The following is a 15,000-nucleotide window of genomic DNA, read 5'->3' on the forward strand; positions in this document are numbered from 1 at the left end:
GTGAGACAGGCTGTACTCATAACTGGCTCATTGGTGACTTAGTACAAGTTTAGCCATCTATATGTAAAAACAATCAAACAAGTAACTCACAGTGGGCATAGCACGTATGTACACGTCATGCCCGTCAGCATTGGGTTAAAGTATTATTTATAGAGAAGCCATAAATAACCAGGACGACAAGATCAATCTCATGTCATGCGCAAAAGGCAACACATCCGGGAAGGTGACTCTAATTCTGCTATTATTGATCAAAGGGACAAAGTTCTTAGCAAATGACGTGAAGCTAATTTATTGATCCAGGGCTCCTGTTGATAAGATACACTTATATTCTGGAGATATACCAAAGTTTATTAACACTTGACATGAGATATAGTGGATGCATTGCACATTTTGCTTCGTGATGTAGACTTAGAATTATGCTGATAGTTTGAATTTTATCCTTGGAAGCAGATACTACTGTATGAAAGGAACCTTTTTACTTCTAACATTAGGATCACAAAAAATATTTTAAAATCTTGCAAAGCAGTTAAGTGTTATGTCTTAATCTATTATCATGAAGTGTTTTTTTATGGATGAAAGAAAATACTGAAATGCATTTTTATTTTCCAGTTATTCTTCATAAGATCATATTTGGAGGCATATGAAGCGGCAAGGAGACGAAAGATTGTACAGCCCACAAATGCCATTGAGGACTCGCACCATATCTCCTCGTACGTATCAGATTTATAGCTTTGGGGTTATTTTTTATCCTTGAAAATAACTTTTATGCCCTCTTATATAATGGTAGGTCTTTTGCTTTGCATATTGGTGGTAAAACTAGGATTTTTTCTTCAACTCTCATTTGTTCATTTTACATATGGAAGATTTTGCCTCGGATTATGGATTACAGTTGACTGAACATTTCATACTCTTTGATGCCATTCACTGATTATGAAATATTTTATCATTATCATTTCCATATCTTATATTCATAATGCCTCTCTTCATCATAGGGTGCAACAACTTAGCCCCTAGTTCTCTTAAATGAATCCTTGATATCAGTATACAAAGATTTGAATAGGGATCTCAGCACAGTATAGTAGAAAGAGCAAGTTTTCTTCTATTTTTGTGAATTCTAATAACTTTAGTGATAGAAATAGACTAGGAATTTCAATGCAAACTTTTACAATACCTTATGCAAAAAGAATCATAGTTAGGAATCAGGGAGGTAAATTATGAAAAAAATATCCTAATTGTAAGGTTTAGTGTAGAATATGGCATAGCACAGGTTATATGTATATGGGTAATATAGTTAAACATCTTAATTTTAAGTTTTAGTATATGATATGGGATAGCATAGAATATAATATGCATAAGGATGATATATATATATTTTTAATTTGATGGTATGGCTTAGATAAAGTAGAGGGTTTAGCTAGGTAATGAATATTACCATATGCTGTGGTACATTACTTGGTTCACAGAAATTGACCCACTGAGAAAAGTAACTGAGAATGGAAGACATCAGGGAACATCCCACGGAACTTATGGCTACAACAGCTTTATTAGAGTTGCTGAGCATTGCTGTGTGTAGGAAGGGTGTCCGCTTGGATGCTAACCCTGAGAAATTCCAAAGACAAGGTGAAGGGTGAGTGCAGCATTGTGCTCTCACTCTTGACTTGTTATTTTCTACATGTATATACATATAGCTTTACATGTATATATATAGCTGCCCTTTATTACTTTATATGATAGATTGGAATTGATAATTTTTGTTTTTTTATTTTTTGTTTGTATCTGATAACCACAAATGGAAGAACTTAAGTTCAATAACAGCATACTGTAGTGTATTCGTTGGATGAAATTTGCTTTGTAGAATGACGCATCATTAATTTTATGGTCAAGAGATCAGTTCCAGAAACTTTAATAGGATTTGTTGTTTAACATTTACAGTACAGAATACTAACAAAACAACTCATGTTGGTGTCGGGGTTTACTGTGTGATTTACTATATTTAGAACTTCTTGTTGAGTAAATCTTGACTTAATTGACATTTCCATGCAACCCTTTTTCTCTTATTGGCACCCTTTAACAATTTCCAAGTGTGTTTGCTTTGTAAATCAGGGAGGGTTCTTGATAGTTTAAAGCAATATCTCATGCTGGTATGACTTTCCTTTGACTTTCAATACTTTGCTTAAATCTACATAGCAATATATGTAATTTTTGTAGCCCTTTTTCAACCATTAGTATTCTTTATTGCCATAAAATCTATTTCATTAGTATGATTAATTCCCAAAGCTTATTACCAACTGAACTTGACATTATATGTAGCTTTTTGCAGGCTTATCTGAAATATTAGTATGCTTTCATTTATGATTTCTACTTCATTACTCTGACTACTTACCAAAGCTTATTATGAAATTTAAAACATGCAACTAAATGTTGTGGGGCATATCGCCCCTTTGCTGCAGTGGGCATGATGTTACTGTCTTTCAAAATGTTATTTTGCAATGAATCACTTCCTTGGATAATTATTAGATCAGTGAAATCTGTATAGGATTAGTTTTGTAATAAAAAAAAATAATTTATTTTGTATTATATGTCTACATCTTTTTTTCTTCTTTTACTTTTTTTTTTTTACTGCTTTTCCTTTCCTTTCACTGTCTTTTTTTCATTTTTCATTCTTTACCTGGTTCACCTGTTCTAAATATCTTTTATAGAAATTCTTTACAAACAAACATCTTGTGGACATTTCTTTCCTGGGGACAGTGTGATAATCTTCAAAATGTACACATATTGTTCACAGAAAGAAAAGAAAAGAAAAAATTCCACTATTTACATGAAAACTGCAGATGCATGTCTCCTCCAGAGTTCCTTTCTAGGTTTAATGCATGACCCCCTTCTGATGATAGCTGATTCCTGCCTTTCATTAACACTAGGACCAGTATTTGGTGCTGTGCGCCTGCTTGCAGTACCCAAGCTTTCAGGGGCAACAGGTGTGAGATTAATTTTATCGTGTTCATGCACTTGCCTGCACGGTAGACTCTTTGGGTAGAGATTGCTGCATTTTGTTTAACTGGTGCTTGGTCGAGTTTTACAGCTCTTCCCAATGCACAGTAAGTGAGTAATGGAAATTACAATTTTTACTAGGTTTGATCTTTATATATCCCTATGTGTGGATATGGTTTAACCCAATGCCACCAGGAAAATGCCATGCTCATTTTTAAAAAAATTGTAAAATGTCTCTGCACATAGATGGCTCTGCTATTGCTTAGCCACAAAGGAGTCAATTAGTAGACCTTGTGCTCTTACCTGATTTCTCCTTTCCTTGAATTGGCAGGAAAAACCTTTTTTTCCTAATGCTGTGAGTATCAGTGGTGTTATTTTTTTTACAGACATTATGATTCCTATAATGTTAAAGGCATTAGTGACAGAAATAAAAATAACGTAAAATATTTTTAAAAATCAAGGAAAAGGGTAAACAGGTGAGACAGGTAGTACTTGTAATTGGCTCATTGGTGACTTAATACAAGTGTAGCCATATATGTGTAAAAACAATCAATAAAGTAAACTCACATTGGTGACTTAGTACAAGTGTAGCCATATATGTCAGCTTTGGGTTAAAAAAACAGCTACATGTAACTATATTTGTTTTCTGTAGAATTCATGAGGTTGAGCTTATCACTTAAATCCTGCATTTTTATCTGATATTAGAAAACCCATTTTTAACTGAAGTGTTAATCATAATTCAGATGGACATTGTGCTTGTTTGCCAGAGTAACTTCTTTAGTTGTCCCTTCCATTCTGAGTTCTATGTTCTGAGATAAATTCCAATATTTAAAAGTGGCTAATAGATAAAACAAAGTCATTAATGTTTCTTGCTTGAAGATATACATGTTAAATGCATAATATTCTGAGTAGTGTTTGGTGGAATGTGCTATCTCTTTCTAATATACAGGTTGTTATTGGAGCAATGGGAGTTCTGATGTTCTGCAAGGTTGGATTACTTGAGAATTTGAGAATGCAAATGTTGAAGGTAAAAGAGAGGTACCTCAAAATCCTCCTTTTATATACCCAATGTTGTGGATGATATTGGCTGAGTGTGCACTCTGCTTATGGATAAAACTTTTTTGAAATTCAGGTCACCTGAGTTGGACATTCTCTGGAGTGAGAGAATCTTTACAAATATTTTTAGGGAGAATAAATGGATTATTAGTCTAAATATGGCATATAAAATGAATATCAGCAGCTTTAAACTGTGAAAGCAGATAGGACTTTATATTAACTCATTTTACCTTGTACAAGTAAAATTAAGTTTGTCTGCAAAACTAAGATTCAGGAGTAACGTTTGTGAGGAAAGATAGAAAAAAATTGGATTTGATAAGTGAAGACTTGTACCCTTCAAATATTTTTTTATGGGGTTAAGGTCTAGCTAAAAATATACTTTTTATGTACCTAAACAATCTTCTCATGGTCTAGACAGTTTATGATCTTCTGTAATTGCTCCTAAAAATTAAATTAATAATATTTATCAAGTTCTTTTCAAATTGAAATCTATAATAAGCTCACTTAATACATAATTCTGTCAAGATGAACACTTCACAAAGTTCTGTTCTAGGATTTATTGATTTTGCAGTTACTTGAGTTTATTTTTTATCAGCACAAGTAGAAATTTTAACCTTGTATGGAATCTATTCTAGTAAATTACCTGTTAACAAATGCAGACAAGATTGTTATATGAATGGAATGTTTGCCACTTGTTAAATATCTTTATATAAATGTTCACATATGTTGCTATTAAACAAAGCATTGCAAATTTTATGTTGGGAGGACAGATAGTGTGAATTTGAATGTAGGTGATCATGTGATAAGTAAACAAAGAAAAATATCACTAATTACTGATGTCTTCTATGTTTCATAATTTTGTTCACCTGTATATTTTATTTGTATTTTAATGAATTAAAATATGATATTATCAATTGTATGTGTCCTTATATATTTAAAATTTTTCTTTTCTTATTATTTTTTTAACACTGCACATTATTAATCCATAAAAAAAGTTATATATGTGTGACACCTCTAACATTTACATTTGTAAGGGCAATCTTCCCCTTACTGAGGCACTTTTGAGAAACACTGCATGGGAATTGTGTGCAAGAAACTTGGAGAAGCTTGTCTTAACCTGAATCACTTACAATAATCATGTTTAAGTTTTGATAATGATATCAACTATATACATACATATATACTATATATCTATGTATTTTTTCTTTCTTCTTTATATCATTACTGAATACAAAGCAAATTTTCTTTCCAGAGTAAGTGTCCTCAGCCAGAACAACAGAATGATGAGCAACATGGCGGCACCTCCCCACCCAGCAGAGGACAAGCTCCTTGCCGAGGTTCAGGTGTTCACTCTGGTGTCTCACCTTTTCTGGACTCTCTGGTCTATTGTCCAGAGCCAGGTCTCCACCATTCCATTTGGATATACTGTAAGTAGGATTCATTACAGGTTTGACTGCACATGTTGAAAGTGTGATTATTGATATTATTGTTAATCTGACTTGATATACTGTAAGAGCACTTTATATCCTAACTAAACCGGCTGCATATATATAGTGTGTGATATTTATTATCAAATTTGATGGATAAGGCTATGGTATATTTTATATTAATGTAGGCAGATGTACTGTAAATACAATTATAGTCATTTCTCTTTCTCTAACTTTATCCACATGAGATGCATAAAATAAACAGGAATTGGCATAGAATTTGAGGTAAAGCCTCGATAAGTTAGTGAGAGATTACAAACTATGTTTTTTGTATTGCAGGATTATGCTATTGTCAGAATGGAGCACTACTTGGAGGACAAAGCAAACCTAAATGTGGATATCATCAACAAGCGCAAATCAGAAGCAATGTGTGAAGATGAATAAAAAACAGTGGAAAGGAAGGAGAGAAAGAAAAACAAAAAGGTCATCTTGGAAATATGTTCTGCGTGATATTGTGCAATCTGTTTTGTACAACATGGCTGGTGCTGTGCCCTCTTAGCATGTAAGGATGTGATCTCTCGAAGTGATAATATTATTGCATACATGATACATATATGATATATCAGTACATGACATATAAATCAATAAATAGTACACAACACATAATACATTAATACATCAAACAGTATATTGATATTTTACATACATTAGATATTATATGATACATTATCACTGAGAGTTCCATGAAGCTACCCATCTCAATCACAATGGTGTACCTGAGATTCTTTACAGATCTGCTTGTGCAATCATTTTGTGATGGAATATGCTTGGGTAATGAAAAAAAAAAAAAAAAAATGAAATTAAGAAAGAAAAAAGAAAAGAGATGTACACTTGTTACATGCAGAGCTACACTGTGAACACCAAGTTGGTGCTGTGATGTACATTCTTGCTCTGTGATGTCTTGTTACAAATTCATTTTGGAATGAAGTTTCAAGTAAAAATTGTTCTTTCTTGTATATAATGTGTAAAATGTACAATCTGTTTTTTTGTAACTTTGTTGGAAAGGTGTTGGTGTTTGGTAACTGAATCGCACTCCATGTCTGAAGGAAGGCAACATTCACTGAGTGCAGTCAGTGCTATTCATGAGGTGGTTCTTGCCTAATATAAGCAGCTTTCTGAATACAGTATTGATGGTGATATATAGTACATATTTACTGAAGAAGCAGCAGTGTGTCCTTCATGATGCATTGTCAATTTTGCCAGGTTATAAAGAGTATTGTATTCAGTTGTAAATATTGTTTAAGGATATCTAATGAACTGTAGATTTAATTTCAAGTTCTAAAATGCAAGTTGAATGGCTCTTCCATTCACAAGGGATCATAAATTGTTTTTAGTCTTGAAATAATGTGTTTTTCAACATATTTGTCTTAGACCTATGCTTCTGAGAGGTTGGTAATATTTTGACACAATATTTCCGTTTCAGGTATTATTCAGAAAATTACAAAAAAATATTTGTTTTGAAATGTCTTTGCTCACACTGCATATAAACAGTTTTGTTACAAGAGTGTCAGTGAAATCGTTTTGGGATATATATGACTTATATTATTTGCATGTGTTGTCATTACAAGTACTGTACCATGGATTTCAATTATTTTTATATTTGATGAAATGTGATTTTACTTCATTGTGCTATAAGAACATTTTTTGTAATTATTGTTATAATGAATGTTATGCTTTGAACTTTTAAATAAAGTATCCAGCAGATTTGATTTGTATACTGTGTTTATATGTTCAGGAGTATAGCTTATATAATATACAAGACAGATCATTGAAATGTTACAAATGAAAATAATTAATCTTGGAATAATACATTATAATATCACATGATGGACTGAAATACCAGTGATGCATGTACAGTCAGAAAAATAAGTATCGTTACCCTCTGCACAAACTAATATGAAAAATCGATGAAGTGGTGTGGAATAGCGAGGCGAGGTAGTTAACACCATAATCAGGTGTTAACAGAGAGAAGCGTTCAGCTCCTCATTGAACACAAGTAAAGGTAACGATAATTTTTTTTCCTGACTGTACATCTCTGGCTTTCTAGTAAACAAAAATCAAGATGAGAAAAAAAGGAAAGAAAAAGTGGCCAGAGCTATCCGAGGTCAGTATTTATTAAACTAACATATGATGTGAAAGTGATGTGATCCTGGACTTCAATCCAGTAACTTAACTAGCCTGGTGATGTTGATTGTATTGTATTACAAGACAGAACCTTCTCTGTATACAACTTTTTACTTGTGTAGAGAAGGTTTATTTTTTCAAAAAGGGTTATTTTTCATAGATGCTCAAGAATAAAAAAAGATGGGAGAGATATGGTGAGTGAAAAAAGAAGAAAAAAGGTTTTTGTAAATCTCTACATTGCTTTATAATATAAAATGTATTATTGTGACAAAGGGTGTTTAGATTTCGTTTGTGATGAATAGAAAAAAAAATGAATTAGAAGAGAAGGGAACTTCCAAATGTATTATTTTTTATTTGCTTAAATCAAATTATGCTGTGGATTTTGAACATTTTACATGGAAGAATGTGGAATTAGTCATCACTATTTTTATAGAAAAAGGGGAAAAAAAAAAAAAAAAAAAAAAAAACATACACACACAAAGGTATAAAATGATCTTTGAGAACACACTGTAATCATACATTTCAATGATGAAGCTAGATTAACATTCCTAGATGATATCCATTACCACTGTATAGCACATCATAACTGTATAAAGTTTTATTTTGTTCCAAATGCTCTCCATCAAAATGGATTTTGAAGACTAATGACGACTGCATTCCTCTTTGACATATACCTTTTTTTCTTTTTCTCTTTTTTTTTAAATAACGGTATTTTCTGATATGATAGAATGATGGAAAGGGATAGCCAATGAGCCCATTTTTGCTATTCATGATTTTGACAAAAAATAATTTTATTTTGGCATGAATCCTCGTCAGAAAAAAAGTAATTGTGACAAAACTTGAACTGCTACAAGCTGTGAAAAATGTATATTTTATGGGCTTTTAACCCAGATATATTCTAGAAAGTGATTTTTGTGAATTCTTATATCTTTTTTACTTTTTCTCTCTGAAAATGATAATCCTGTTATAACTATTTTTTCTCATGATGAGAAACATTTAATGGAAAGGAATAACAGAATTTGAAAATAAGACTCCAGTAAGTCTCTTCATGACAGAGAATACAGAGAACAGAATTATATATATTCACTAGCAAAAGATTAGAAAGTACTGCACCTCAAATACTAATAACCATGTATAATAATTACAAAAGTATTTCTCTACCTTTAAGTCAGAATCTGAAATGATCATACAATCTGGATTTTTTTCAAACTGTCTCCTCATGCCTCTGTAAAGTTTTGCATTAATGCAATTTGCTTGTGATGACTTGATGCCAAATACAAGACACCAAAACCAAGGTGTTGAGTAGGAGCTTAAAGTAGAAGTATCATTAAATACTAGGTATATTTAATCTCAGCCTGTTGGACACTTGTTGCTTAAACACGGATAATACAAGAAATTTTGGGAGGAACTTGCATATAGTAAAATTGTAATATATGAGCCTGAAAGTTGGTGTCAATAGATAAAATGCTTTTTATCATTCTCTTTGTCAATAAATATACTAAGGATTAAAGTTGGTATGATCATATATAACAATTAATGTGCTTTTTGTTGTATGGTTATATCTAAAATGTGACATTTATTGTGCAAAATGATTTAAGTTTTATTAGTAGGGCTTCCAAGCTAACTGTATTATAGTTACATAATGTTATTTATTAATTTATGGGTCATCCATTGTTTTCATCACTTTCACCAATGTTCATAAAGTACTCTTTTCCCAAGGCTCCCTCCCTTTCTCAAAGGATCTCCAGGTCTAAGGGAATGCATTGATACTGACAGTTTCTAGCAGGCAACCATTATAGGACACCTTGACTTAGTCACTGAGGGATGTCCTGTCTTTTTCCAAGGGGTTTTTATCTTGAGAATAAAATCAATTCAAAATCATAAATGTGTTCCAGTGTCTTTGTATTGGAAATAAAATATCTCAAATGCTGCACATCTTCTAGTCTTGATTACAGCAGTGGGATGCAAAGGCAATAATAATTTGTAATCCTTAATTTCATCCAGATTGTCGTTTTTATGATGCCCTAAAAAGTGTATGCCGGAGCCATATGTTCATAAAAATGATGAAAAAAGTGGATGACCCCTTAGCAGGAAAATGCCTGCTAGCCATGGTTTGCACATTAAGCTTATAAAGGAACTATAAAGGGCTTATAATGTTGTGTATTTACATTACCTTTTTATAATGGAAGCTGCCTCTTGGTGTTGTAGTACATTTTGTGCTATTTTTGACTTATTATAATTATCTGTATTAGCTCCTTGCTCAAACAATTAATTATAAATCAAGTTAGTAAACAAATGTTAGTATTTCGTTGTTGTTTTTTATTATTATTTTCTTTAAGACGACTACTACTACTACCACCACCACTGTTGATACTACTACTACTACTACTACTACTATTACTACTACTACTACTACTTCTACTACTTCTACTTCTACTACTTCTACTTCTACTTCTACTTCTACTACTACTACTACTTCTACTTCTACTACTACTTCTACTTCTACTACTACTACTACTACTACTACTACTACTACTACTACTACTACTACTACTACTACTACTACTTCTACTTCTACTTCTACTTCTACTACTACTCCTACTACTCCTACTACGCCTACTACTCCTACTACTCCTACTACTCCTACTACTCCTACTACTACTACTACTACTACTACTACTACTATTATTACTACTCCTCCTACTCCTCCTACTATTACTACTCCTCCAACTCCTCCTACTATTACTACTCCTCCTACTACTACTACTACTCCTCCTACTACTACTCCTACTACTACTCCTACTACTTCAACTTCTGCTATTACACTACACTACACTATTACTATGACTAATATTATGACCACTACTGCTACTTCTACAACTGCTATTACTACTATCTTTCTTACTACTTTTATTATCATTCTATCAATTTTAGTATTACTACTACTACTATTATTATTATTAATGTTTTATTATTATTATCATCATCATCATCATCATCATCATCATCATCATCATCATCATCATCATCATCATCATCATCATCAGTTTTCTTATTCTTATTATTACTATCATTATTATTTCTCCTGTTATTTTTTTCATTATTATTATTATTATTATTATTATTATTATTACTATTCTCATTATCATTGTCATCATCATCATCCTCCCCATCACCATCATCATCATCATCATCATCATCATCATCATCATCATCATCATCATCATCATCATCATCATCATCATCATCATCATCATCATCATCATAACACTTATGATAATTACCATTTTTATTATCATTGTAACCATTATTATTATACTTTTTTTTTATCAAGTTGATATAACAACTATATCAGTTAAAACAAAACAATGATGATGTGATTTTTAAATAATCCAGCAAAAGGAAAGTTTTGAATGTTAACAATTAGACGAGGCCTCAAAATATTATAAAATTAAACAAATAAAAAAACAATATAACAATTTATTTTTATTTTTCTGTTAAGGTAAAGATGTATCTGTGAGAGGTTTTGTGAAGATGAGCAGAATATAGTATATTTGAATAACATTACTGTATCACAAATAAGTATCATCATGAACCAGTCATTTACCATCTATCTTGTCAGTTATCATATAATTATCTTCATAAAACTGTGAAGTATCATGTAATTATCATCACAGCTATGTCATTTATCTTATAATTATCATCATCAACCCCTCTGCCATAATAACCTGTTAACTTGTCAAGTGCATCTTTCCCCTGATTTTTAAAGAGTTGGAAATAGCACGAACCAACAACATATTCACTCTTATTCAAAATTCATTCAGAAAAATATATCAGTGAGTCCAGATGAGTTGGAAATGAGTCTAGATGTGGTGGAAATTGCATGAAGTAACATGTTTACTCTTCTTCAAAATTCATCTGGGAAAAAAAACATCAATGACTCAAATGATGTGAATATATAAAATAAGTGATTGCATTAAAGTATCATGCTATAGGTAGGATAATTGCTGACTTCAAAAATTATTGACGTTACAACAAGATCACAATTTATAATATCAAATAATAGATAATGTTTCTTCTGATGTTTTTAGAGTGTCATAAGTGTGTTAAAATTTCCTAAGCATACTGAATATCATTTCATTTTCGACTTTTAAAATTCACAGCACTTATAACTTTGTCTTTGCAAATATGCTTTAAATAATTCCTTGATCATATTACATGTTGTACATAATGTTCATACCACAAGCAATCAAATAAAGATCATATATCCTCTAGTAAGTTGTATTATTTGTTATGCATCTGTGTACAGATAAGAAGGAATGAAAATATAAATGATTCTGTTAAACAATTCATTTACCAGAGTCAATCGGCCTATGGATTAATGTTATATTGTGGTCTTATTTTAGAGTATGTGTATTATCCTCAGTCAGGCAGACAGACCAACAGACAGACACAGACACAGACACACACACACACAGACACACACACACACACACACACACACACACACACACACACACACACACACACACACACACACACACACACACACACACACACACACACACACACACACACACACACACGCACACACACACACACACACACACTGGCTTTATGTCCTAGTTACCGCTGTGCACCTTTGAAAAGTCACACTTTGTTTTGAAGATGCATTCTATATAGTGGCTCTGTCAGTCTGTCAGTAAGCACATTTTGATAAATACCAATGTATTTAGGATAATTTTACGTTGAGAATCCTCCTATGTAACAGCATAGTGGTGGGTACAATCAAATACAGACCTTACGTACAACTGCCTATACTTGCCCTAGAATCACTGGTGGTGCATGGGCTAAGAGCTTTCAAAATGGCAATAGCCTCTGCCGATAACATAAATCCGAAAATGCAAAGATACAAATTTGTCCCATCCTGGAAAACTCCAGCCAGCAGCCTGGGTGGGAGACTGACCTGATCTATCTGTAAAATACATTTCAGATTATGGAATGCTTCTCTGAGGAGTGATGGCTCCAATTGTGCATTCTCTCATAACCCTTCCTTTTCTTTCAACTGAGGACGTCGGGTAGTCAATCATGGCATTGCTTTTATGTTCGAGAATTCACCCAACCTACTAATGAACTTTAACCTACTAGAAGCAGCCTTGCAGGATACTTGAAGGTCACTGAGGGATGAATTACCTTTCGGCAGGTGGTATACGGTAGCAATGGTTGATGCACAAATTCACGGTGTCTTGTGGGCTCTTTGCTCGAGGAATATTGCACGTGTAACTTGCGGGGAAGCCGTGACAAGTCTTCAAAGTTGTCAGTAAAAGGGATCAAATGAACATGACAGGTTATGCAGGATGATTGCGAACATATGTAAAGGAATAGTTATACAACTTGTGCATAATGCAGAAGAGATTAATAAAACACACACACACACACACACACACACACACACACACACACACACACACATATATATATATATAGATATGTGTATGTGTGTATGTATATATGTATATATACATATATATATATATATATATATATATATATATAGATATGTGTATGTGTGTATGTATATATGTATATATACATATATATATATATATATATATATATATATATATATATGTATATATATATATATGTGTGTGTGTGTGTATGTATGTATATATAGATTTACACGTATATATATATGTATGTATGTATGTATCTATATATAATATATATATATATATATATATATATATATATATATATATATATATATATAAGACTCAATACGGCGGTCAGCAATAATAAGCCTATGAACATAAAGCATCACCTCAGTTAACATGTATGTGTGTGTATCTATATATATATATATATATAATATATATATATATATATATATATATATATATACATATATATATAAAAGACTCAATAAGGCAGTCAACAATAATAAGCCTATGCACATAAAGCATCACTTCAGTTAACACCGCAGTTCTCACATAATAGCTTTAAGCAACCGAGAGACAAAAGAAAGAATAGGTAGAAAAAACAAATTAAATGTGTTACCCCCCTCCCTCTGCCCACCCACTCCCCACGTCGCTTTCGCTCCTCTGGTCCCTTTTCGTTGCCTTGCTTCGGTTTCCTTTCAGCGTTCCAACTATTATTATTATTTTATTAATAGTTCTTCTCCCAGAATATTTATTTTGATATTTATTAGTTGCATTGCGTTCTCGACTACCTTGTTTTTATTTGTATATAATATTTTTCGTTTTATCTTCATTCTTTGTGTGAATTATCAATTTCCGAAAATTTATCTCCCTCTCTCTTATTCACTTAACATCAAAAATAATCTTGGGCCCCTTTAGATGACTACAATGTCACCTCATATGTGAGCCGGTATTCTTACTGACCACTCGAATGGATAAGCACAAGTACAGTATTCATATGCCTCGGAATGATTTATGTGTTTACAAATAAGTGCTGAATCCAGATAAGAGAGAGAGAGAGAGAGAGAGAGAGAGAGAGAGAGAGAGAGAGAGAGAGAGAGAGAGAGAGAGAGAGAGAGAGAGAGAGAGAGAGAGAGAGAGATAACAAAAACAAATGAAACTGAAGGTTGAATTTTGTTTCATGTATTCAGTAAAAACCTGCTCTGAAGTTGAGAGATGGATCCACTAGCCCCCACTACAGAAAACATCTGCCTAATATTCTTTATTAATTAGGTAGACAGGCAGGTAGGGGAGCAAAAGACGAGATGCGACTGATCTGGCTCTGGTCGTTCCATGATGAAATTTCTCCAGGCTGCCTTATTACCAGCAAAATCCTGGATCAACCCTAGCCAATCAGTTTTCCATCAAGGGCTGTGCACAAAAGCTCCTGATAAGGATGATAAGTCCTGTTGGATTGCGTCTATTCAAGTTTCCCTCTGTACCCCTGGCCTCCTCTTCCAACTCTAAGCTGGGGATGAAAGCAGTGCATGTTTAGAAAGCCCTTTTGCGGGTCTCCTCAGGAGCCCAACCATTACAACCTGCGTAGCCTTATTGTTTTACTGATTTGTGCATCCCGATGACATTTCCTTCTCACCTCTTGTTTTGTAACATAGTCTTGATGACGAATTTGAAGGATAGCCCGCTGACAGCTATGGTCGAAGGCACCAATGCGTCTGATGTCTGCCATCTTGAGAGGCGTCTGACAAGCATACAGCAGGATAGAGCGTATTGTAGACCTTTGGTTTTATCCTGAGGGACACCTTGGAATGCTTCAACTAAGGATTTCGGAGGGACTGAAAGCCTGATCATGCTTTGCCGATTCTAATATCGATCTCCTCGGTATCACCTGAAGATGTTATGAGTGA

The 15,000-nt window shown here is 32.9% G+C and overlaps 1 protein-coding gene across 1 annotated transcript in view; it reads left to right on the forward strand.

Moving 5' to 3' along the window:
- The window catches only part of LOC125029473 (choline/ethanolamine kinase-like), a 70,727-nt gene extending 63,481 nt beyond the window's left edge, over positions 1-7,246 (forward strand). Inside the window, exons 6-8 of the mRNA XM_047619362.1 lie at positions 610-710; positions 5,297-5,471; positions 5,811-7,246. Coding sequence (XP_047475318.1) covers positions 610-710; positions 5,297-5,471; positions 5,811-5,915 — 381 coding nt within the window. The 3' untranslated portion in view covers positions 5,916-7,246. The remainder of the gene's footprint in view (positions 1-609; positions 711-5,296; positions 5,472-5,810) is intronic.
- Positions 7,247-15,000: the final 7,754 nt, after the last annotated feature.

Source organism: Penaeus chinensis, chromosome 10, assembly GCF_019202785.1.
Source record: "Penaeus chinensis breed Huanghai No. 1 chromosome 10, ASM1920278v2, whole genome shotgun sequence".
Lineage (NCBI taxonomy): Eukaryota > Metazoa > Arthropoda > Malacostraca > Decapoda > Penaeidae > Penaeus > Penaeus chinensis.